Source organism: Schistocerca americana, chromosome 3 (genome assembly GCF_021461395.2).
Source record: "Schistocerca americana isolate TAMUIC-IGC-003095 chromosome 3, iqSchAmer2.1, whole genome shotgun sequence".
NCBI lineage: Eukaryota > Metazoa > Arthropoda > Insecta > Orthoptera > Acrididae > Schistocerca > Schistocerca americana.
The window spans coordinates 38,453,709-38,480,917 of NC_060121.1; the positions used below are offsets into that span (position 1 = coordinate 38,453,709).

General features: G+C 47.1%; 1 protein-coding gene across 1 annotated transcript in view; it reads left to right on the top strand.

Annotated features, from left to right (window-relative positions):
• The first annotated feature begins 651 nt into the window (after window positions 1–651).
• The window catches only part of LOC124605243 (transient receptor potential-gamma protein-like), a 454,685-nt gene continuing 428,127 nt past the window's right edge, over window positions 652–27,209 (top strand). The window contains exon 1 of the mRNA XM_047136797.1: window positions 652–719. Coding sequence (XP_046992753.1) covers window positions 652–719 — 68 coding nt within the window. The remainder of the gene's footprint in view (window positions 720–27,209) is intronic.

Consider the following 27,209-nt stretch of genomic DNA (forward strand, 5'->3'; position numbering starts at 1 on the left):
CAGCTAGCGCCATTCGACGGCCAACACCGCGGTTCCTGGTGTGTCCGCTGTGCCGTGCGTGTGATCATTGCTTGTACAGCCCTCTCGCAGTGTCCGGAGCAAGTATGGTGGGTCTGACACACCGGTGTCAATGTGTTCTTTTTTCCATTTCCAGGAGTGTATGTAGCGAGGCATTTGATTACCTTAAGAGAGAGTTCGAAAGTGGTGATCTTAGCACTCCATCTTGAGCCAAATAAGTGTTAAATATTCTAGTCCTGTGATACGTGATGTAACGGACAAGGAAAAATTTTTCCTACCTGATGAGAAAATACTTAGAGGAAATGTAGTCTATGCCATACTGCTACAGGATTTTCACAGAAAGTAACACTACTTCAGCGATGTGAAAAGCGCGTATGGCTCGATTTCTTCTGTCTTCGAAAATAACTCGCATAAAAGGGGGAAATGTACATTTCACGTCAGAAATTCTAAGTGTATGCAAGCAACATTGCCGTATCGGATTGAGTAAAGTGGTATTTTTAAACTCGTGGGTGTATGTCATGGTGGAATTGTTTAGCCCTTTCGCGGTTACAACAAGGGCGGAGCGTCCTTCCTGCCCGGCCGGCTGACGGGAGCAAACGCCTGGCTGGCGGGCGGCGGACCCAGCTGTCAGCCATGTGGCCGCTGCAGGCTGCGGGCTGCGGCCACTCCGGGCTTCACGGCGCGCACACAGCCACTGCTCAGTAACGTTCTTCCTCTAAACAGCATACCCTCTATGGTCACAGTGGTTACAGTTTCCGAAAACCACGAAAGACAGCTTCGAGACTAACCAACACCTTCAGCTCTATGTTTATTATGGGTTCAAAAATAGTTAGTTCAGAAAAATTATGGGAACTTTTTAAATAGTGATTCCTGTAACGTGAAACTTACACCGTCGATTTATGTGTCTATAACATATTTAAATTTCATCAACATCGAATGAATGTGTTTCAAGATATATAGTTTTAAAGTGAGTAGTGCATAGCGAAAACGCCCAAATCTCGGACAAGTCTTGATGCTATCTTAATTAAAACCAAATTGTGTCCTGTATCTGGACTCAGAGTTAAACAAAGAATATATCTGGATAACACATTTTGTGTTAGGTCCGTGGCTTCGTTTGTAACTAAAGCCTAAAGTCGATTCCCCGCAGTAAGACATCGGATAGTAAACGTCTGCCTTCTTCATGCTCGCTGTTTTCTTTTTTAACTCGCCACGTTCAGTACGACTTACTTCAGTGGTTTCCCATCCTCATTTTTGACGCAGGCTTTGGACTGCAGCTGGCTGAGTCAAAAACCTTTTATTTACTTTTTTATTTTTATTTTTTACTTTCATTTACTTGAAACGTACACAGTTACTAATATTTCTTTAGTGTGTGATATTTTTCGAAACATGGCACCATGCAGACAACCACATCACACTTTTTGCATCTTACTCGTATCATTTTTCGCTGTGAATTAGCAGTACATATTACACAGCGTCTCTGGGGAATCTCCTTTCTCTCCGTTGCTACGAGGAACCCTCGTTAATGTCCCTCTTTATTCTGCAGCCGGAAAGGGCTTTCTTCTTTGGTTGTCCGTGGGAATGCACTTCTACACGTTTGACTATGAAATTTATCAAACAATTGATGGATTCAGAATGAGATTTTCACTCTGCAGCGGAGTGTGCGCTGATATGAAACTTCCTGGCAGATTAAAACTGTGTGCCCGACCGAGACTCGAACTCGGGGCCTTTGCCTTTCGCGGGCAAGTGCTCTACCAACTGAGCTACCGAAGCACGACTCACGCCCGGTACTCACAGCCTTACTTCTGCCAGTACCTCGTCTCCTACCTTCCAAACTTTACAGAAGCTCTCCTGTGAACCTTGCAGAACCAGCACTCCTTTTCTTTTCTGTCCCCTAGAAGTAAGACTACTTTTTTTCCAAGGACCTTTCATATTTTTTTTTTTAGACGAGGGTCGAAATGTAAAAAAATAAAAATAATAAAAATAGTAGGCCGCGAACAGGCGACCATAAGTTTAGAACGCACGACGGTTTCCACTTTTTTTTTTAACCCTCCTTTTTTCTTAGTCTCCTTCTTCTTGTTGGCGAAGAAGCAATCTTTTGGAAAAAAAAATTTTTTTTTCAAAGCCAAACTCAAATTTCTTTTTCCTTTAAGAACAAATTGTGAGGAATAAATAAGGAAAAGTTTTTTTTTTTTCAAAAGAAAACAAAGACTCCGATTATACTGGTTTCTCCTTCCAGCAAATAAAAATGAGTCTCCTTCGTCTTGTTGGCGAAGAAGCAATCTTTTGGAATAAAAAAAGTTCCTCAATGCCGAAATCAAATTTATTTTTCCTTTAAGAACAAACTATGAGGAAGAAATAAGGAAAAGCTTTTTAAGTCGTCGTGCGACTTGTAGTTAAAGTCCAGTTCTTACAGGAGCTCCTGAAGTGTATCCGCCTACAGCATGCCAGCTCGTCTAAACGTGTCTTCTCATGGCGTAGGCGTGGGTTCTGGGTAGCAGATCTATTCAGTTCGGTTCGTTTTATACAGTTTTCAGCTTCTCAGGGCTTGGACGTTCCAGCTACTAGGTGGGTCATCGAAAGTGCTCCGTAAGAAATTGGAAAAATATTGTTTATAGCGTGGGTTGCGTATCAGGACGCAGTGTCGTTTGTTGAGATAAGTCCAATATCCTAGCGTAGACTTGTCGCCAGAAGTAAAAAGATAGCGGATCGTGTGGCGGAGGGGTAGAAAGTCTTATCGGGGTACAAAAGCATGTGGACGTCGATCTGAGCCGGTGTCTGGCGAGTAAGAAACGCCAAAATTCGCCGCGCAAGTGTCCAGACGTCTAGCGCTGTGCCACAGTGGAACCGGTGGACATCCGTGTCATCCACTCCACAGTGGGTGCAGAGGGATGAATCGGCGAGATGGATGCGGTGCAGACGATCTCGGTTAACTTGTTTGCCATTCGCGGTGATGTACCACGCTGATTGAACGTCTGATTCGAGAAAACGCGCATGGATCGCCTTCCATATGTGTTGCCACACGTACTGTGGATACTTACGTTCGATGGGGTTGGACGGGCGGCACTGTTGTAACAATTCGGAGACTGTTTTCGTGAGGTACAAACGTGTAAGTGGTAAGGACCGGTAGATATAACTGAACTCCAGGAAAAATCGTTGGATGTAATAAAAGGGGGTTGGAATGGTCGATACCAGTACTGGGGCGGACAAGGAGGCCGGTGCAAAGTTGTTAAGCAGGAGGCTAGTAAGGCTCTGCGGGCAACGATGCCAATGTTTTAGTTGGGAGCTGACGTATAGTGCCTTGACACGAGTCGGCACGTGGATGAGTCCCACCCCGCCACGATCTCGTGGCAGTGCAAGGAATTCATACTGCACCTTGAATAACATCCCCGAGCTGACGAAGGAGCCGAAAGCCATCAACAGTCGTCGCGCCAGGAGATTTGGGACTGGTAGTACTTGAGCCACGTGTGGTATACGGGAAGCATGATACATGTTCACGTAGTGCGCGCGTTGGATAACGTCGAGAGCTCGTAGCCGGTGATCTGCGAGATTTGCTCTGATTGTCTGTAGCAAGCGTCTACCATTGATAGTCGCTGAGCGGCGCAGGTCTGCTGTGAAATCAAGTCCAAGACACCGTATGGTGGCGGCGACACTAAGGGGGGCAGCGCATCTCTCCGGCAAGCCCTCACCAATGAGCAGGACCTCGGATTTTGACACGTTGAGGCAGCTCCCCGACGCTTCTCCGTAAGTCGCCACCCATGTCAGTGCTGCTCGTACTTCATCTTCAATGCGCAGATATAGTACTATGTCGACTGCGTAGGCTGTACAACAAAAACGGTGGCCTCGCACAGCCATGCCTTCCAAACGTTGGCGCATGCCCTGGAGCAGGGGTTCCAAGGCGAAAGCATACAAAATCGTGGAAAGAGGGCATCCTTGTCGTACAGATCGTCCGACGACCAGGGACGGTGTAAGACGACCATTGTACATGATTTTAGAGGTTGCACTATTCAACAGGCGCATAACCACTGTGACAATACCGCCAGGAAAACCCATATGCTGAAGAACTGTCCGTAAATAGAAGTGGTCAACACGGTCGAAAGCCTGGCTAAAGTCCAGTGAAGCCAAGGCGCCAGGGAGACGCTGATGATGCGCTAATGCTATCATGTCTCTGTAACGGCAAAGGGCCGTACGGATGTTGTTGTCGCCTCCTAGGGAAGTCTGGTCGCAGGATGTGACGTAACGTGCGACCTTCTTGAGTCGCGATGCCAGTAGCCGTGTGAATATTTTCATGTCGCTGTTGAGCAAAGTAATTGGTCGATAGTCCTGGACCCTCGATAACCTGCGCGGTTTATGTACGGGGATAATAATTCCTTCTAGAAAGGCGCTCGGGACCACTGTCATCGGTGATATCAGCTCTTGTGCGATTGCCGTCCACGTGGAAGCCAACAAATAGTGAAAAATTTTATAAAATTCGATGGGTAGACCGTCAGGTCCAGGAGATCTGTTATCGGAACCCGCCTTGATAGCATCTACCACTTCATCTGTGGTTACGTCGTCTTGGAGGTCATGCACTGCATCCTCCGGAAGAGTGTTCGTAGTAAGCTGAGCGACTTCTGTGATCAGTGCTGCAGAATGCGGTGCGGCTGCGTAGAGCCCGGCAAAATGAGCATGGAGAGCACGACCGATGCTTTGTTGGGTGTCGTGCCGGCGCCCTTCCACATCAGTAGGGACTTGGATCAGAGCTCGTCGTCGTCGTTGTCTTTCCTGGAGGAGGTGGTACATCGACGGACGTTCTTGAGGGATTCGATTACAAGCGCGAGAACGGACTACAGTGCCTTCCAAGTTACGCCGCATGATCAAGGAGATCTGCGCCTTCGTGCGATGGACCATCGACTGCCGGGCTGGTGAGAAAGGCATCGTCGTACAGTCACGTAGAATGGTGTAGTAGAAGTGCAGGGTATTAGTTTGCCACGCCTTTAATTCCTTCCAAAAACTCATCAGAGTCTTCCTGAGGGTCGGCTTTGCACAGGAGAGCCACCATGATAAGGTGGAGTCATAGGCTTCTCGACGATGGTGGTAGCGTGCCCACGCTTCTTCGACCATACGGCGACAGTGAGGAAGTCGGGTTGAGCGACATTGAGTTTCCACAGACCACGACTATGCCACACTTGCTGTCGGGCGAGAGTGACGTCACAGAGGTACGCATCATGGTCTGAAAAGGCCAAGGGCCAGACTTCCGCATGACGTGTGCCATCAGCAAGGGAGCGGGTAACGTAGATGCGATCTATGCGGCTTGACGAGTGAGAGGTGTAGAATGTATAGCCCGGTTGAATTCCGTGGAGCTTCTTCCATGTGTCAACAAGTCGGAGACGGTCGATGACCACTGAGAGAGATGCACAAGGGGAATGTCGCGGGAGTTGGTCCGCGGGCTCTTGTGTCGAGTTAAAATCCCCACCGAGTACCAAATCGTCCTGCGGACCGGTGAAGAGGGGTGTGACGCTTTCGGCAAAAAAAGTTTGTCGGTCATGACGGCGGCCAGTGCCGGACGGAGCGTAGATATTAATAATACGCACGCCGAACAGTGTGAGGGCCATACCTCGCGCAGTGGGGAGGTAGATGACCTCCTCTGCAGGGAGTCCGTCGCGTAGCAGGATGGCGCCGCCGCTACCGGTATCGGATGCGGGGGAACGTGGGCGTTGTATCCGGTGGGAACTAGGAAGTCAGCCACAAACACCTCTTGTAAGAGTGCTATATCCACATCCGCAGAGTAAATAGTGTCTCTGAACATGGCCAGTTTATGGGGGGCACGAATGGTGGCAAGATTCATCGTGGCGATACGATATTGCTGTGTGCGGCCATCCTCAGTATTTGCAGAACGTGCGGTAGAAGTAGCCGGCAGGTGGAGACCCGCCGGTGGTCCCGCAGTGGTGACAATTACTGGCGGGGCGCCAGCCCCAGTGTCGCCGAGGTGGACTCCTTTGCAGACACGCTGGCAGTCTGTTCCACTTCTTCTTCAACGTCATCGGCCCAGGAAGCTGACGATGTGGACATGTGACGGTCACGTACTTCCGGAACGGGTGTTGTGGATTCCGCAACATGAGTGGCAGGGGGACCGCCGTCATCATTCGTTGACAACGGCGAGGACACGTCCCTGGCTGGGAGAGTAGGCGTCACAGGAGGGGCGCCTGTTGCTGCCACATCGCGTGACTGGACGCAATGTGGGAGATCACCGTCAGACATCAGGTCGACATCTCGTGGGGCCGTCTGAGAAAGGGCGTCATCGGAAGGCGTTCGTCGTCGTTTCCTGTGTTTGCGAGGCGACCGCTGTTTTCTGAAGTGGCCTTCTGAATCAGAATGTGGTCGCCCGTCGTCTGACGCCGAACCCGTCTGGACAAAGGCAGACGTCGGCACGACACCGAGGTCGACGTCCATGGTTCCAGCAGGAACGTCGGTTTCGGTCTGCAAACCGGACGGTCCTGAAGCGAGCACTGGAGGTGACGCCGTTCTTGTGTCCTCGGCGCGTTGTGCTGCGGCGGGTGGCGTTGACGATGCTGCTGGCGCAGTCGAGATTGGTACGACGGGGTCCTGTGCAACCTTGGCGTAGGCGATGGGTAAGGACGTGACCGTCGAAGCCTGGGTCTCTTCACGTAACGGCGTCTGTATTAAACGGCGGTGTAAGCATTCGGAACGTACATGTCCCTCCTGGCCACATCCTGCGCACGTTCGTGGCTGTCCATCGTACATGACGATGGCCCTCACACCGCCAATCAGCAGGTACGATGGGACATGTTTCGTCAGCTCAATTTTTATTTGCCGGACGCCATTTAATACGGGGTAGCTCGTAAATGTTTGCCACTTCTCCGCGACGTGACCCAAGACGGTGCCATATGGTTGGAAAGCGGCAATGACCACATCCTGAGGCACCTCGAACGGGAGCTCAAACACCCGCAATGTCCGGAGACCGCATCCAGCATGGGCGACCGTCACGGCACCCATATGACCATCAGAGTGTTTAAATTTCAGTCCGGTGGCATGACGGTGAATTATGTCATTGCAAATTTCCTCCGTCGACATCTTGATGTAGACAACACTTCCAGTGATGAAAAAATGTATGCCGATTACGTCCTGGGGGTTCAAACGTAGATCCTCACGTATGAACTGTTCGACTTCGAAAGCTCTGGGTCGTGGATGTTCGGGCTGAAACGTTACTTTGATCGTTGCACGGCGGTACGAGTGCGCCATGGTGTACGTTAGTACTGGACTCGATAGACACAAACACCGCGACGCGGAAGTAAACACCGCCGACAGCGGAGCGTCGGACGGCGCGCGGAGCAGCTCCGCACGGTAGCACGGCTGAGAGCCGACAGACTGAAAGAAAGGATATTGCGGAGACATGGCTTAGCCACGGCCTGGGGGATGTTTCCAGAATGAGATTTTCACTCTGCAGTGGAGTGTGCGCTGATATGAAACTTCCTGGCAGATTAAAACTGTGTGCCCGACCGAGACTCGAACTCGGGACCTTTGCCTTTCGCGGGCAAGTGCTCTACCAACTGAGCTACCGAAGCACGACTCACGCCCGGTACTCACAGCTTTACTTCTGCCAGTACCTCGTCTCCTACCTTCCAATATCCTTTCTTTCAGGAGTGCTAGTTCTGCAAGGTTCGCAGGAGAGCTTCTGTAAAGTTTGGAAGGTAGGAGACGAGGTACTGGCAGAGGTAAAGCTGTGAGTACCGGGCGTGAGTCGTTCTTCGGGAGCTCAGTTGGTAGACCACTTGCCCGCGAAAGGCAAAGGTCCCGAGTTCGAGTCTCGGTCGGGCACACAGTATTAATCTGCCAGGAAGATTCAATTGACGGATTATTTACAAGTGTTACTTCGCTAGTGGTACCTTCTGTTGCTTTTGTATTTCAAAAATAGTTTTTGCATTAAGCACACACAAGTCAGTCAAATCAAAGAATACTGTCTTGTATCACTGCACTGTCTTGCGGATGCACTGTACGAAGATAACAGCACTTTTTTTTTATCAACTACACCCACTGACTTATTACAGCTGACAACACAGGTAGGTTTCAATTTGTTTTGGCCTGTTCAACGTTCTTTTCGCCCTATCTCCACAAATTCTAGTCTATTTACTGTGGAAAGCATCCAGATTTCTTTCTTGTTCATCCATTTTAGTGCCATTAATGTTCCACAGGACTTGAACTGTATGTCCCAATTTTTCAGCTTGTCTGGCAACGGTGGTTTCCTTTTTTTGCGTATTGTTCCTATGAGGTTGACGGACATCATTTTGAGCATTCATTGCATTAGTGTGGTATTTACAGGTAATCAAGCTGTAACAGCATGCGTTCTCAGAAATGATAAGTTCACAAAGATACATGTATCACATTGGAACAATCGAAATAAAATGTCCAAACGTACATACGTTCTGTATTTTAATTTAAAAAACCTACCAGTTACCAACTGTTCGTCTAAAATTGTAAGCCATATGTTTGTGACTATTACAACGCCATCTATCAGAAAGCGAGAAAAGTGGTCCAACTACAACATTCATATTTCTTTACGTACTACACGAATGTGTAACAAAAAAATGGGGCTCTTATTTAAGAAAGCGCAGTTGATATCCGTTTGACATATGGCAGCGCCATCTAGAGGGCCAACCAAAGTGCCATCTGGTTTCCCCCTTCAAGCTAGGCAAGTCTCGTTGTGTGTAGTTTTTTCGTTTGACGCTTATTTCCTGAGATATTTGGCCCGGTAACGATCAATGGACCACCCTGTAGATATTGATCTGTATCAGTATTTCATATGTCAGAAATGAATGAAATGCCCTCATACATGACAACTGGTAATTTTAAAATGGGGAATGCTCTCAAACTACACCGATTTTGCGTGTAAAACTATAGTAATTGACTATATCTATTCTCATGGAATCATGTTTTTTTATTATTACTTTAACGGTTGTGTGTTTGCAAATACGTTGTATCGCAACTCTTGTGTTATTTCATAGTACACAGCTCCTAATTATAAAGTAGACACTGGTTGAATTATAGCTCGTTGTGGAACCTAGAAATGATATACTTTTTGCTGACATGTGAGTAGATTGCATGAAACAGGCTGTTCTGTGATTACCAAATTGCTTATGAAACTACAACTCATGAATCTGCTGCAGCTGTGGATGGTGGTCTGTTGGGTGACAGGAACTTTACACACAGGCCGCTAAAGCCTATTCCCGGCGGCGTCAGGGATTTTCTCTGCCTCGTGATGGCTGAGTGTTGTGTGATGTCCTTAGGTTAGTTAGGTTTAAGTAGTTCTAAGGTCTAGGGGACTGAAGACCATAGACGTTAAGTCCCATAGTGCTCAGAGCCATTTGAACCATTTTTTTTTTTTTTTTTTTTTTGCTAAAGCCTAGTTATGGCGCAAAAAAAGTCAAATGTTAGCACACATACAGTATAATTTTCGATGTATTGGTGGTATCTTAAGGTCGCTAGAGGCAAGTTGTGAAGCAAAAAATGTCAGATGTCAGCATACAGACAGTATTTGTTTTCGATTGATTGGTGGCATCTGAAGGTCGCAAGAGCCAAGTTATGGAGCAAACGATGTCAGACGTCAGCATGCATATGGTATTTGTCTTTTATGTATAGGTGGAATCTAACAGGGTTCTCCACTATGTGATATTAGGAGATTCTGTAGCAAGTCGTGCCCTCACTGTTTTGTTTCTTTTCGTTTCGTAAACGATAAAGCGATAGAGAAAGACATGGGTAAAACAACGAAGTCTTCTTGAATTCTAGCTTCTTGTCATTGCATGTAAAATGTTTTGTTTCTTCCAACATATGGGCAACTGGCATGAAAGGCTGTATTCTGTGATGTTATTTCACATATCTGGAATGTTTTTAATACACATGTGCACGACAATTTATTTATAAACACTGATGAGAATGCGAGGGACGTTCTCTAGTCATGTCACTTTGTCCACCAACCTGAAATAAATCGATTAACACAGATGTTTTTTCTTTGGAATTTAAATTCTCGCGTTTTCTTTACTCTGATGACAGTTTCGAAACAACATTCTGTAGTGATCGGTATATTTCACGGCAAAATGGTGGAAGGCTTTAATTTCGGTTTTAGACAGGGTGGACATGTAAAGGAGATGTGAGAATAAGTCAATACATCGGTCTGATGTGTAGCACGGACCTCTGCTGTTTGGTCATCTGTAATCAATGTCAGTGCTGCAGTTTTTTCTCCACTCGGGTGGATGTCGCAAAATAATGGGAGGCAGGTTGGGCAGCAGAGAGATGTGAATTGTATTCTCTAGTCGAACATAAAAAGCTGTATCAATTTTGCAGGGGTAGCATACTGAAGGCGTGGGGGTGTGTTCCATAGGCGGTCGCGTCTGGTGAACAGCTTGTGTTTGGGGTAGTCGTGATCCTACCTCGCTCTGTTCTGTGACTTGCCGGCATCGTGGCCTGTTCTGTATGTTGGCATCATTAGCACCGACCAACTCCCTGGGCCACCCAGCCACCTGCTCTGCTGGGCGGAGGTGCCGACAGCTTGCTGGGTGGGTGCCAGCGGGGCGCAGAAGTGGTAGCAGCAGCTGTTCATTTGAAAAAGTGATCTCGTCAGTTCTCAGAAATTCCGTTGTTGTTCTGGGAAGTGGAGCGGAGGGGGGGGGGGGGGGGGGGGAGGGATGTAGTCTGTCTGAGAAATATGTTTAACAGCTTACAGGAGGCGTGCATCTGTGACTGAGTTCCGCAGACCGGAAACAGTAATCACTGCCACCAGACGGATCTCTTAGTGGTCCATCAGTGACGAGGTAGAACAGGCGTGTACCTGTGCCTACGATGGGGAGAGTGAGGGGTGAGGGGTGGTAGGGGTGAGGTAAGACTGCCTGCTTTGTGACCGCACATCGAGGAGAGCACACGCGCAATTGCCGCCCCTGTCCCCTGGTGCCGTATTTTGGGACGATGAATTTTCCCAAACCCTAGTACATGTCTTGAATGATGACCCATTTTTTACGAGCTCTGTTTTTTTTTTTTTTCACGACAGTTTCGATGTGTAATTAGAAGAGTGAAGCACTTTCCATCATGTGCTGCAGTGTGATTGTCTAGCAGTGCAGTGGAAGACGTCAGATGTCAAACAGCGATAGACACGGTCCTCAGCTGTACGCTTAGAGGTAATGCATTCATTAAAATTCCTCTCTGTCCAGCACCCGCATCTCATCAACTGAACACAGTTCCTAAAAAGAATAAAGGTAGTACCTTACACTGCAGCGTTTTTCCATCCGGCTTGTAGGTGAAGGGTCATCCTATGTAGCGTTTGAGTATGTCTGACATTAGGTTCGAGTGGCATTGTGAAATTTTTCCCCAGCAGGATAACACCAGTAGTATGACATTGTCAATTTTTGAGCTGTATTGCGATTTTAGGTGTTCCATGTGTAGCGCTGTGAATATAGTTGTGTAATTAGGACCGATCTTTATGATTAATTACGTAATTAGGACCTATCTATACTTCAGTTTCCCACACAAAAAAAAGTACACTAACCTAACCTTCCTCTCCCGCATCTGACAGTTTCCCTCTGTTGGGGGGCCACCTTGGGCTCCCATCCAGAAGGACCGGGCTTCGAGTCTCAGAAAGGGACCGCTATTTTTAATTTCCAGCCAGTTTCCGGGTGAGGGAAGGGGTGGGGCGTCAGCACAGCCTTGGGACAAAGAAATTCCCGCCATTTTTCAAATTCCGAACAATTTTTTTAATTTCCCGCCAAAATTCTAAATTATTGCGAAACTCGAAATTTCTGCCTATACGGTACATGGCCCCCCCATGAACCATAGACCTTGCCGTTGGTGGGAAGGCTTGCGTGCCTCAGCGATACACATATCCGTACCGTAGGTGCAACCATAACGGAGGGGTATCTGTTGAGAGGCCAGACAAACGTGTGGTTCCTGAAGAAGGGCAGCAGCCTTTTCAGTAGTTGCAGGGACAACAGTCTGGATGGTTGACTGATCTGGCCTTGTAACAATAACCAAAACGGCCTTCCTGTGCTGGTATTGCGAACGGCTGAAAGCATGGGGAAACTACAGCCGTAATTTTTCCCGAGGGCATGCAGCTTTACTGTATGGATAAATGATGATGGCGTCCTCTTGGGTAAAATATTCCAGAGGTAAAATAGCCCCCATTCGGATCTCCGGACGGGGACTAGTATAGAGGACGTCGTTATCAGGAGAAAGAAAATGGCGTTCTACGGATCGGAGCGTGGAATGTCAGATCACTTAATCGGGCAGGTAGGTTACAAAATCTAAAAAGGGAAATGGATAGGTTACAGTTGGGTATAGTGGGAATTAGTGAAATTCAGTGGCAGAAGGAACAAGACTTTTGGTCAGGTGAATACAGGGTTATAAATACAAAATCAAATAGGGGTAATGCAGGAGTAGGTTTAATAATGAATAGGAAAATAGGAGTGCGGGTAAACTATTACAAACAGCACAGCGAACGCATTGTTGTGGCCAAGATAGACACAAAGCCCATGCCTACGACAGTACTACAAGTCTATACGCCAACTAGCTCTGCAGATGTGGAGAAATTGAAGAAATGTAAAATGAGATAAAAGAAACTATTCAGGTAGTGAAGGGAGACGAAAATTTAAATCACGGGTGACTGGAATTCGATAGTAGGAAAAGGAAGAGAGGGAAACGTAGTAGGTGATATGGATTGGGGGTAAGAAATGAAAGAGGAAGCCGCCTGGTCGAATTTTGCACAGAGCACACCTTAATCATAGCTAAAACTTGGTTCAAGAACCATAAAAGAAGGTTGTTTACATGGAAGAAGCCTGGAGATACTGACAGATTTCAGATAGATTATATAATGGTAAGACAGATATTTAGGAACCAGGTTTTAAACTGTAAGACATTTCCAGGGGCAGATGTGGACTCAGACCACAATCTATTGGTTATGAACTGTAGATTAAAACTGAAGAAACTGCAAAAAGGTGGGAATTTGATTAGATGGGACATGGATAAACTGACTAAACCAGAGGTTGTACAGAGTTTCAGGGAGAGCATAAGGGAACAATTGACAAGAATGGGGGAAAGAAATACTGTAGAAGAAGAATGGGTAGCATTGAGGGATGAAGTAGTGAAGGCAGCAGAGGATCAAATAGGTAAGAAGACGATGGCTAGTAGAAATCGTTGGGTGACAGAAGAAATATTGAATTTAATTGATAAAAGGAGAAAATATGAAAATGCAGTAAATGAAGCAGGCAAAAAGGAATACAAACGTCTCAAAAATGAGATCGACAGGAAGTGCAAAATGGCTAAGTAGGTACGGCTAGAGGACAAATGTAAGGATGTAGAGGCTTATCTCACTAGGGGTAAGATAGATACTGCCTACAGGAAAATTAAAGAGACCTTTGGAGAAAAGAGAAACACTTGTATGAATATCAAGAGCTCAGATGGAAGCCCAGTTCTAAGCAAAGAAGGGAAAGAAGAAAGGTGGATGTACTTGAGGGCAATGTTATAGAAATGGAAGAGGATGCAAATGAAGATGAAATGGGAGATATGATACTGCGTGAATAATATGATAGAGCACTGAAAGACCTAAGTCGAAACAAGGCCCCAGGAATACACAACATTCCATTAGCACTACTGACAGCCTTGGGAGAGCCAGTCCTGACAAAACTCTACCATCTGGTGATCAAAATGTATGAGACAGGCGAAATACCTTCAGACTTCAAGAAGAACAAAATAATTCCAATCCCAAAGAAAGCAGGCGTTGACAGATGTGAGAATTACCGAATTATCAGTTTAATAAGTCACGGCTGCAAAATACTAACGCAAATTCTTTACAGACGAATGGAAAAACTGGTAGAAACCGACCTCGGGGAAGATCAGTTTCGATTCCGTAGAAATGTTGGAACACGTGAGGCAATACTGACCTTACGACTTATCTTAGAAGAAAGATTAAAGAAAGGCAAACCTACGTTTCTAGCATTTGTAGACTTAGAGAAAGCTCTTGACAATGTTGACTGGAATACTCTCTTTCAAATTCTGGATGTGGCAGGGATAAAATACAGGGAGCGAAAGGCTATTTACAATTTGTACAGAAACCAGATGGCAGTTATAAGGGTCGAGGGACATGAAAGGGAAGCAGTGGTTGGGAAGGGAGTGAGACAGGGTTGTAGCCTCTCGCCGATGTTGTTCAATCTGTATATTGAGCAAGCAGTAAAGGAAACAAAAGAAAAATTCGGAGTAGGTATTAAAATCCATGGAGCAGAAATAAAAACTTTGAGGTTCGCCGATGACATTGTAATTCTGTCAGAGACAGCAAAGGACTTGGACGAGCAGTTGAACGGAATGGACAGTGTCTTGAAAGGAGGGTATAAGAGGGACTTCAACAAAAGCAAAACAAGGATAATGGAATGTAGTCGAATTAAATCAGGTGATGCTGCGGGAATTAGATTAGGAAATGAGACACTTAAAGTAGTAAAGGAGTTTTGCTGTTTGGGGAGCAAAATAACTGATGATGGTCGAAGTAGAGAGGATATAAAATGCAGACTGGCAATGGCAAGGAAAGCGTTTCTGAAGAAGAGAAATTTGTTAACATCGAGTATAGATTTAAGTGTCAGGAAGTCGTCTGTGAAAGTATTTGTATGGAGTGTAGCCATGTGTGGAAGTGAAACATGGACGGTAAATACTTTGGACAAGGAGAGAATAGAACCTTTCTTAATGTGGTGCTACAGGAGAATGCTGAAGATTAGATGGGTACATCACATAACTAATGAGGAGGTATTGAATAGGATTGGGGAGAAGAGAAGTTTGTGGCACAACTTGACTAGAAGAAGGGATCGGTTGGTAGGACATGTTCTGAGACATCAAAAGATCATCAATTTAGTATTGGAGGGCAGCGTGGAGGGTAAAAATCGTAGAGGGAGACCAAGAGATAAATACACTAAGCTGATTCAGAAGGATGTAGGCTGCAGTAGGTACTGGGAGATGAAGAAGCTTGCACAGGACAGACTAGCATGGAGAGCTGCATCAAACCAGTCTCAGGACTGAAGACCACATCAACAACGACAGGGTACATGGAGAGTCAGGGGTGGGGAATGGTAGGGAGCGGGCTTGGGAAAACATATGCAATCACCTGCAGCTGGAGTGTGGGGTGAGGGATAACTATTTGATCAATTTAATTAATTTGCTTATCAATTTGATATCAAAAATGCACCCAGAGCCCCGTCATCCCTCTAATCGAGCGACCATCGTGTTTGCGTTGCCTGATGAATACTGATACGTTCTACATTATGCTCGTGGAAGGACGCACGTCCGTCGTCTTGCAGGCGAACAGCTCCCACGCAGCTGCTGCGGGCCTGATACAAACTGGCGGCAGCTCCATTATGGTCTGGATAACATTCACATGGGCATCTATTGGTGCAGTGGACCTCTTACAAGGCACCATGACGCCAAGGAATACCGTGCAGACCACAGACACCCCTTCGTGACGATCACTTTTCCCAACGTCCGGGGGTTTCTTAATAAGATAATTGCACCAAGGCCAGGCGTGTGGTTCGAGGAACACAATGGCGAGTTCCAATTGATTTGCTGGTCCCGTAACTCTCCAGGTATGAATGTGATGGAACACATCTGGGACATAAGTGAACTTGGCGTCAGAGCTCAACACCCTGGGGAGTAGGTGTACGGACGTGGTGCCGGCTCCCTCCCGTGGCCTGCCGAGGCCTCACTTCTTCTCTGCCACGACCTCGCCGCTGTTACCCGTGCCACAGGGGACATTCCGGCTGTTAGGCAGGTGGTAATAATGTTCTGTCCGACAGGTGTACTTGGGCGTGCACCACAGCTGTGCTCTGTCACAGCTCGCCTGCTTTACAGAGCAGGCTAGCCTCTGACGTTCAGTGATGAGGCCCTTCAGCCACTTTGGACAGTGGCACACGAATAGCCTTCGCCCTCTGAGTCGAGCTACGAGGCCTGCCCTCTGTCAAAGACTCTCGCGTCAGCGGACTTTGCCTTCTTCGGCCTGTATCGTCGCTAGAATGATTTCCCGCCCGTCCCTGCTCCACTTACGTCCTTCTCTTAGCGCACCACACGTCCGTTCAGTCTCGCAGTGAGCACTGTTGGTAATGTTTTGGGTAATCTGCTCATACTGAAAACTTTTTGCTGTCGCCACGCTGGAGACGGAGAAATGATCATCGCACTAGAATAAATCGTAGTTCGTCCCAAAAGATTTAAGTGTTAATTTCTGCCGCTCGCTCTTGCAGAAAGGAACAGTGGAGAAATAGTCCGAAAGTGGTTCGAAGAAACCTTTTCCAGGCACTTAATTGTGGGTGCAGAGTAATGCTGTAGATGTAGATGTGGCTCTATAATGGCTAGTTAGAAACGTCGTCTCACGATGGTTTATTACTTACGTAGCCATTCCATCGCTTTTTTTTCGGTAGCTTTCGCGCACCTGCTCATTGAAAAACCAACTGCTGAATTTTTATCCAGGCATGTTATTTGTGACACTCTGACCTCATCTGTAATGAACTTCCTGATTTTTGCAAACTGACAAATCACGGCATATGAGGTTGCGGCTGTTGCAATCAATTTGCCGACTGTGAGGGCAATTCTGCCCTCTAGCGGCACGGCGTGGAACTAATGAAATGACGTCAGCACGAAAACCACGTGCTTTTCCGGTCTCTCTGGTCTCCTTGACCATACTGACGTCATTGCGGCGTAAACAGGAGCTCTGCGTTTGCCACTGTACGGTGTATGGTTTGCAAGTATGGGACATCAATCCGGCATTCGATATCCACTGCCGAGTTCTATGTCCGGTCATTCGTTACGGTCTTCAGGCATCCACGTTGCGCTCCTGCATTTTTCATCTCTACACTTCCCACGTCAGTCTGTCGTTACCTCTCGGAATCCGAAAGACACCTCGCTTGACGGTTCTACCGTCCGCTCGCTTGTCTTTACGCCCCGCCTCCTTCTGTTACGTTTTCATTGGTGTCATAATGACGTTATCCTCTACAGTCTGCTCGCTGTTGTTTGTTTTCGGGGCGTCGGGAGTTAAGACAATAAGCTACACATGTCGTCCCACGTTAAGACCATCGCACAAAGAGAGTGGTGGGCTGCGATGAGAGAGTACAAGTTCCGAATTTGCTTCAAGCACAGTTCTGCTGCGGCACGAATAACAGTTGCACCACAGTGTGCAATTGAAATGGTAGAGCAACTGGAAACGCACTCGACACTTCAAGTACGAAATACTAAGAATTTTGTGAGAAAGACGTGTAATTTGCGCACAGATTCACCGTGAAATTCTTGCAGTGTACGTATCAAACGTAATGTGACATTTAGTCGTAGTCAACTAATGGTAGAAACTGTGTGACGATGGCCGCACGGACGACTGACTCTGACCGGGTGAAGGACGGCCATCAATATCGGCCACAGATGGCGCTCACCAGGCACTCGGGGAAGAACACCTCAGGAGGGGGCCGAGGTTTACTAACGAAACGTTAAATAGGATTTACATCTGCCTTTATTCAACGACCGCACCCACAGAACAGAACTGACTAACAATTATTCAAAACTGATATATACTCGTTGTTGAGAGTGCTCTCGACACTGTCAGTAATATGTACCACACTCCAACAGAGATGCACCCCAACGACGAGGAAGTTCACGCAGCGATTCTCCAATGGCCCCGCGACCAGTGCGCAGATTTCTGCCGTCTGGGAATTTGACGGTTGGTACAATGTTCCGACCGGTTTTTACGCAGACTTGCTGTCTATGTCCAAAAATAGCGTCAAAAATCAGTGTCACTTTCAAGTGTTGTACACTACTCAATAAAAACTAATTGATATGCCATAATAATGTGGAACTTACTTCTTAAAGACTCTTTGTAATTTCCATTACGCACCTCTGCATCCCTCGTTGAGCTACATCCATTTTGTAAGTGGTTTTCGTATTAAAAGCCTGTGCAGCACAGCTGAAAGCTGAAAACTAGAAACATACTAAACAGTGAACATAACACAGGGATTTTAGTTTTCAAAACTCTGTGTGTGCAGTGTACTGAATGCACTCCAGCCTTTTTTTCTGTGCATTTCATTTGATATCCAGCTAGTGCTTGTCGTCAGCTATTGTAAATATAAAATTTGATGAACTCGTTGTACTAATTTATTGGCCATTTTTCACATTTTCTTATCCACATGTTGTAATCGAACAGAACGCATATTAAGGAGACAACGAAACCTAATGTCAGGTGCTGTGGATGCTCACCAAAAATGATGTTAACGCTGGTTCAGAGCTCGAAATTATCGTCCAGGCGCGTAGAGATGCGAGCCAAAGATTCAAAGGCCAGAGTCGCTCATTGTGTGCGACAGAGCCGAGTGGAACGCGTGGAAGATGATCGCGGACTCGCTGGCGACGGGAAGGACCGCTGGAAGCCGGCGGGGAGGGGGGGGGGGGGGGGGGGGGTCACGGTCCAGTAAGTCCTGTGTTGCTGAAAAACACGTTTCGACCAAGAACCGGGTCTGCGAATCTCAGCTGTCCATTTAGTTTTTGTATGGGCTAGTCGTATAAAACAGAAAGTGTTATTTTGCTTCAAGGCAAGTACACAAGGAGAGTGTGTCTCCATCCAAATCATTTGGAATGTTACTTCATTTTCGTAGTATACAGTAGATTGTGCGTACATTGTATTGAAATCAAACAGTCACGTTGAGAGAGGTGCCGGCTGCGGATTGGCGAGCGAACTGGTCAGGAAACCGCACTACCAGCTCGAGACACTTGTTCACGACGATTCAGAGGGGCAACTTTGACCGTTCACATCATTTGGTTGGATGCTGTGTTTCGTGTGCTTTGCTCGTGTTGCGCTGGTCTTCCTAAAAAATAAACAACTGAGGGCAAAGACCTTCTACTGTGTGTGTACTCAAGGAATGGTTCTTAAGTGAAGCTAACTGAGGAGATACGCTTTAGGTTGACTAAAATACATGTAATTGTGGGTTAGGGACAGGGTCTCGACCTTGGCGTTTTCCTAGTGAATACTGACGCCGTTTTACACGCTTTATGCGTGCATCGTGTGACAAGGAGTACGATTAGATGTAGATGTAAGCTCAGATGTGAAAGTGTAGCTGGGTGTTGTTTGAGTTCGTGCAGCACAAAGCAGATCGGCACACTGCGTTCCGCAGGAAGACGAATTAACGCAGTTAATTAGGATACGACCCGCCACACATTACTATCGGAGTTTTCATTGTAGATTACTACACTCTATACTAAAGGTGTTATCCAACTTCCGTGCTCTGTAAGTTCTGTGTAACTAAAAGTGTATGTTGACCGACGTTAATATACTTCCTATTTGCTGAATTCCTTTAAAAGCACCAGTGATGTAAACTTTTGGAATATCCAGAATGTTTGCGATGGTTCAAGAGAACTTGCAGATTGAATTAGATCGACTAAACGGCAGAATTCCTCTACGCATGACGCACAACATGACATACAACCCGAGCACTCAGGGGAAGTCATTTCAGCATTGCGAGCTGCAGCTGTCCGCCCCCGGTAGCTGAGTCGTTAGCGCGACGGAATATCATACCTAACGGCCCGGGTTCGATTCCCGGTTGGGTCGGAGATTTTCTCCGCTCAGGGACTGCCTGTTGTGTTGTCTTAATCATCATCGTTTCATCCCCACCGACGAACAAGTCGCCGAAGTGGCGTCACATCGAAAGACTTGCACCCGGCGAACGGTGTAGCCGACGGGGGGCCCTGTTGTTGTTGTTGTTATTGTGGTCTTCAGTCCTGAGACTGGTTTGATGCAGCTCTCCATGCCATACAGTAAAGCTGCATGCCCTCGGGAAAAATTACGGCTGTAGTTTCCCCTTGCTTTCAGCCGTTCGCAGTACCAGCACAGCAAGGCCGTTTTGGTTATTGTTACAAGGCCAGATCAGTCAATCAACCAGACTGTTGCCCTTGCAACTACTGAAAAGGCTGCTGCCCCTCTTCAGGAACCACACGTTTGTCTGGCCTCTCAACAGATACCCCTCCGTTGTGGTTGCACCTACGGCACGGCTATCTGTATCGCTGAGGCACGCAAGCCTCCCCACCAACGGCAAGGTCCATAGTCGCACGAAATTTACATTTTCCTGCAGCTTACTTACATTTATTATTGTTGTCAAGTTATTGTAAGCAGACTAGCTGTTGAAGTAATGTTTGAGTAGAGGGGTGGCTGACCGCAAGTGAGAACGCTTTAGATCAGGGCAGAGCTGGTGTCGCAGGCTGCGCCATCCTCGTCGCCGGCCGTGAAAATCGCTGTGTGGCGGTTCTTCGATGCTTCGTGCGTTTCGTGTTGGACAGCGGTAACTGCAAGCTGACCGCCGCGGCACACTTGCCAACTCGACACACTGTATGAAAAGTAACACCACAAGAAAAGAAAAAAACTGGCGACGAAAGATCACTTACGCTGCTCTGTCTGTGGTCGGCGGCGGCGGCGCCCTCTGTTCCGAGAGCCTGAAAACTATTTCTGTGGTCAGCCCGAAAGCGACGGAGGACATACTCACCGTTGTTTCCAGTCTGCAAGTCCACATTCTTGTCCACCCCACTGAAAGAAATATTTCCATTCTCTATTTAATCAGCGGTATCAGGAATTACGATTATAAATTAAATTTTAAGTTGTAATTGATAGATATATATGATCAACTTTCGCACGCAAAACATAGTAATATTCCTAATGATAATAGTGATAATAAATTTGATGTCTCTATCTTAAACAGCACTATGAGTAGTTCAGGGGCGACCTCTACGGCAAGTTCCCACTAAATGGTCTTCCTCCCTGACTTCTGATAATCAAAGTTAATTGCTTACTACAAATGTGGAAAATACTTATCACCACGTACCATGCGGCTTTGTTAACATTGCGGGCGGCACACAAACAGTCACTTCAGCGCAATCTAAGCGATCCAGGACGGTGTACAGTCATCGCGTATTCACTTCCTGGTTGTACCGATAACACGAGTTTCGTTGCAGTCTGGCTGTAACGTCACCCGAGACAGCGCGTAAGCCGGTGTTTGACTGATGCAGACGACACGGTAGCTGGGTGCGAACTGAAGATTCTGCTTGCTTCCTTCGTGACACACAGCAGAGTCTGCTGTTCCTGCTTCGGTGAACCATAGTATATTCATTTTCTTTTCTTTTTGGCTCGTCTTCTGGGTTGCATTCTTCTTCTCTTGCTGCCCGGTTATCATTCCAGGAGCAGGTCCGGCCATCTGGTGGCTGGGCGTCAGTGAAGTTGGTTTCCCAATCCACTGACCAGCGGGTTTCTGGATGTCCTCGCCGACGCGTAGAATTTCGTCGCAAGCTCGCGGAATCGTCGCTTCAGCGTCGGTGCATATGGTTCGTATGGCTCTGAACACTATGGGACTTAACTGCGTCAGCGTCGGGATTGCCGCGATATCGTTAAGCTGCCTCGTACCAAAGTCTCGAGGCAGATGAAGCGCCACAGCCGGAGGGCTTTATTCTGCGCTCGTTGCAGTGTCTGCAGATGAGTGTCTGTCGCGTTTCCGCACACCACCGCCGCGTACTCCAACATCGACCTGATGAGTGCTAACAAGGGAACCTCCCCATCGCACCCCCTCAGATTTAGTTATAAGTTGTCACAATGGATAGGCCTTGAAAAACTGAACACACATCAATCGAGAAAACAGGAAGAAGTTGTGTGGAACTATGAAAAAAATAAGCAAAATATACAAACTGGGTAGTCCATGCGCAAGATAGACAACATATAGCACAGCTCGACCTCAGGAGCGCCGTGGTCCCGTGGTTAGCGTGAGCAACTGCCGAACGAAAGGTCCTTGGTTCAAGTCTTCCCTCGAGTGAAAAGTTTAATTTTTTATTTTCGCAAAGTTATGATCTGTCCGTTCGTTCACTGACGTCCCTGTTCATTGTAATAAGTTTAGTGTCTGTTTTTTGCGACCGCACCGCAAAACCGTGCGATTAGTAGCCGAAAGGACGTGCCTCTCCAATGGAAACCGAAAACATTTGATTGCAAGGTCATAGGTCAACCGATTCCTCCACAGGAAAACACGCCTGATATATTCTATACGACACTGGTGACGGCATGTGCGTCACATGACAGGAATATGTTGTCGACCCACTTAACTTGTACACTTGGTGAATGGGTAAAAAGTTTCTTCTACCTTGCCCGATTTAGGTTTTCTTGTGGATGTGATAATCACTCCCAAAAAAGTGATGAAAACATAACAGTTTGTCACATAAACTGCAACAAATGAATGCAACAGTTTCACAGTCGCACAGTTTTGCCTGTGCTCTGTCAAAACATATGTTTTTAACGTTTTCAAATTTTTCCGTGTGTAGACCGTCAAACCCTGCATATGTCCAAGCAAATCTGAACATGTTCTGGAATTTTGGAGAGCGAAGTTGATTATGTGTGAGTGCCTGACCTTTGATAATTGTCTGAAAATAGAAAGTTAAACTTTTCACCCGAGGGGTTGAGCAGGGGGTACAGCTGTAGCTTAGCGGCATCTGACTAAACAGTTACGTTACAACAGCTCTCAATGCATGTGCAGCTGGTCTTACCCGTAGAAGCAGACCTGACAGGGGAGGATATGGGGAACTTTCAAACACATCTCTAAATTTCTATCTGTATACCTACATCTCTAACTAAAAGCGTTAGATATTCGTGTGATCTCTAAGCTTCGAGTAAATAAATCGGTATTCTGACACGTGTCAAATGACTTTCTAATTGTTTCCACAGTTCTGGTAGCTTCCGAAGTTCCTCAGTTAACCCCTTGCATCGCTTACTGAAACCTACATGCAAAACCACTATGCACCCCACATACACATCACTCTGTGATGAAGTTTCATGTGCACGACTGGCTGTATGGTCCATTACGCTGTTATTCACTTCTAAACCCGTAATTTTCTCTTTGACTAATTAAATTGTCATGACTTTTTACCATCATTTAATAGTATGCTACAGACTTAACTCTCTCGTTCGTTGATAAAATTTTACTAAAAACAGTCTTGACTGCATAAATATTTTGTTTAAAGTGGTAAAGCGGGGATCGGTTTCGATCTATTGCACTTAGACCATCACGACGGTGACAGGAGGTGCGCCGGATGAGCAGGCTGAGCAGGCCGGCCCAGCTGCTGTGGAGTACAAAGTCTGAAGATGGTCTAAGTGCAATAGATCGAAACCGGTCACCGCTTTACCACTTTAAACAAAATATTTGTGCGGTAAAGACTGTTCTCAGCAAAATGTTATTGACATTTCCGAGATCGCTGTTTCCCTAGGAGAATGTTCCAGAAAACATTTTCTTGTTTGTTTATGTGTACGGTTGCTCTCAGTGCATATTTTCTCCTTCTACATATGTTGTTTGCTGTGTCGTTGTTCTTTTGGCATCCATCAGACATTATGTACATTTTAAGTTTACTTGTCTTTCGGAAGGAACTTGCGAGAGGAACAGGCACAAAATTATAGGGCTAAGTTTCTGTGTCTCACATCTGTAGTTGACATAAGCGCCTGGTCAACTCGTACGATAATTACACTGACGGCCCAAAGTAATGATCACCTGCATCGGTACACCTTTGGAACGGAGAGCCGTAGCGATTCTCAATAGCGCCGATCCGACGAGCCCTCGGTAGGTTTCCCGACGGATGTGGTGCCGGATGTCTGGGCACAGGTCGCGAAGTCGCCGTAAATGAGGGGCCGGTGGCCGGCATCGTCCCAGGAGAGCGCCGTAGGGCTGAGGTCAGGCGGCTGTGGCGACCGAGGTAACAGCGTCAGGGCACTGTCACGGCCCTCAAACCACTGTAACAGGATTCTGGTCGGCTGACACCGGCAGGCAAGACACCCAGTCTGAAACGGTGCAGGTGATGTGCAATGACGTACACGTAGTCCACAGCTCCCACGGCACCTCCAATTACTACTACGGGCTCCAAAGATTAATGTTTCTCCGACAGTCACCACGTGTGGAATGGTGCAGTTTACGTAGGTAACTGCATCTCTGGACACGACCTTCGACCTGGTATAACATGAATTGTGATTCGTCTGACCTGCAGACAGTTGTACATCTATCCGAGGCAGAATGTAGGTGATCTCGTGCCCACTGCAACTGTAGTTGGCCAAGTCATTAGGTGGAAAAGCGAACGCAACAGGACGTTCCTGAGGCCGTAGTCAGGAATGTGGGCTGAGTGGTACGACCTGCCACAGGTCGCCGCTCGTGCTGCTTCACAGACGAGGCCGACCTGCGACACCTCGTCATGTACTCGAGGTTCCGCCATTCCTTCCTCAGATGCTCACGCCAGTGTCACGTGAAGAACCGACCAGCTTCGTTACTTCCAGCTTCCGGTTGCCACGTTCCGCGCCCTGTTCTTTGCCGAAGTGGCTCGCGTCAGTGAATATCCCCGTATGTGACCCGTATCGTCGCTAGATCATTTCACAGGACACAGTGTTGTGCACATATGGGCAAATCGCTGTGTACATCATTCAAATTATTAGAATACGTTTCAGAATCTCCCACCACAGATGATAAATTACCCATTCTGGTCATTTTTTCACTAGACAGCCGTAGAAACCAACAGGTAGTGTTTATTGTGTGGTTTGTCCTTATGTGTGGTTTACATCTAAATACATGGTGCGACTTAAATCCCTGGACTTTTTCTTATTCAACTGTTCACCCGTTTGCGGATTATTTGCACTGGTGTATGCACAGACACTTCGGGAAAGTCCCCCATAAATCCCACCTGTGAACAACAACAGCCGGTCAACATCGTTTAAGAGTGCACTGTTCACATATGTCGGTTCGAGCACAGTGTCCTATGGAAGTCCCGGTGCAGTGTAGTGGAATGCAGGATCCAGAGAGGATGTCTCCAGGCTTACACTCTGGAAACTCGTTCCAAAAGCTCACCTTGTGGCCACACTCCACACCTGGCCTTTAAGTTTGCTCGAGAACGCCGCTACGTCAGGCAACGTAGTTTACTGAATTTCTCCACCGAATCCAAATAATCATACTGGAATTCCCCTTTTTCATTACAAGCTGAAATATATGATCATCGGAATGCACAGCTCGAGTGAGATACAAATCCTGCTGACGCACGGTTTCAGAAAGTGGCGCCTCCGTGAGTCTTAGTGATTACACGAAGCGTAGAGTGATGCTCTCGGTGATTCCCTTCAAAAATGAAATATATTTCTCTGTGCTGTCAGTTAGGACACAAATCCTGTCTTACAATGAATGTAATCGGCCGAGTGCTCACTGAGGAAAGGAGGATCGTACCCTCTGGAATTGTGTGTGGGTACGGATATGTGTCACGGTAGTGTGCGCAGAGCAGCAGAGATTGCCAATTAGACAGCACTGAACGCTGCACAGTGTTTCAGATGGGTGTCGGAGCCGTCAGTGAGCTAGTCCGTCCCGTATGTGTGTCAGCTGACGCCAGCTGCCCTCGTCGGCTACTTGCTGGTCGCCACGCCCACGCGGTGCAGCCACCACGTGTCCGCTGCTCGCACCGTACTGTCTGTTCAAATAAAGGCTCACTTGTTCCTAACACATCGTTTTAAACCGAGGACAAGTCAGCTGTTCGGCTACAAACTGAGAATGGCAGGCTGCGATATCAGCAAGATATGCAAATTATTTGTAGCTAAAACACCATTTTACACACAGTACAAGTGGCACGTGACGCCAGGGGAAAGCTCAGTAGCCATCTTGGATTCTAAACCTAAAACACACACTCAGGTGACGAAAGTCATGGGATAGCGAGGTGCACACGTACAGATGGCGGTATATCGGCAGAGCATTGGCGGATCTCTCGTTTGTACTCAGGTGATTCGTTTGAAGAGCTTTCCTACGTGGTTATGGCCGCACGACAACAATCCATAGAGTTAGAACGTGGATTGGTAGTTGTAGCTATACGCATAGGACGTTCTATTTAGCATATCCTTAGGAAATTCAATATTCCGAGATTCACAGTGTCAAGTGTACGAAATTTCAGGCATTACGTCTCACCACGGACAACAAAGTGGTCGACGGCATTCACTCGATGACCGAGCGCAGCGGCGTTTGAGTAGAGATTTAAATGCTAACGGACAAGCAACACGTAACCGTAGAAGTGAACGTAGGACGTACGGCGGACGTATGCGTTAGGACAGCAGACGACCTTTGCTAGCAGCGCGACCTCGCATGCAGCGCCTATCCTAGGCTCGTAACCACCCTGGTCAGTACATAGACGGCCGGAAAACCGTCGTCTGGTCAGATGAGTCCCGATTGCAATTAGTGACAGGTGACGGTAGGTTGAATCCAGGTTGTCAACAAAGCACTGTGCAAGCTGGTAGCCGCTCCATAATTTTGTGGTCTGTGTTTTCGTGGAATGAAATGGTTGCTCTGGTCCAACTGATCCGATCACTGACTGGGTAGTGTTCGGCTACTCGGAGACCATTTGCAGCCATTCACGGACTCGATGTTCCGAAACAACGAGAGAATATTTAGGCGTGTAACCGTACCACAATTGTGTTGCGATTGATGTGAAGTACGTTCTGTCATTTCGAATGAATGGTTTGGCCACACACATCGCCGGCCGGAGTGGCCGTGCGGTTCTAGGCGCTACAGTCTGGAACCGCGTGACCGCTACGGTCGCAGGTTCGAATCCTGGCTCGGGCATGGATGTGTGTGATGTCCTTAGGTTAGTTTGGTTTAAGTAGTTCTAAGTTCCAGGGGACTGATGACCTCAGTAGTTGACTCCCATAGTGCTCAGAGCCATTTGAACCATTTTTGAAGCACACACATCGCCCGACATTAATTCCATAATTTAGAGATGATTTAGTGCGTAAAATCGTAAACAGGCTATAGAGGCTGCACGGCTCAGAACTTCTGCAGGCGACTCCCAGCGACTCGATGAGTCCACGCCTCGTCGAGTTGCTGGACTACGCCAGGAAAAAGGAGGTCCGACGCGATGTTAGTGCCACGCCATTAGGTTTTGTCATCTAGCTGTATGGATCACTGAAGTCGAGTTTGTGAACGGTATGAGATACAAAGACGCATTGATTGTTGGTGATGAGGTATGCGGTTTTGATGGAGTGGTAAAGCTGTGGGACAACGTAAATACATGCTTAAAGCAAAGTGGACTTGCATAATTTGGAGGACGTTAGTGTAAGGGATACCTAGGCAACACAACAGGTTGAATCACGGTTTTGTGGGTGGGGAGGATAGTGGAAGATACTATCCCTA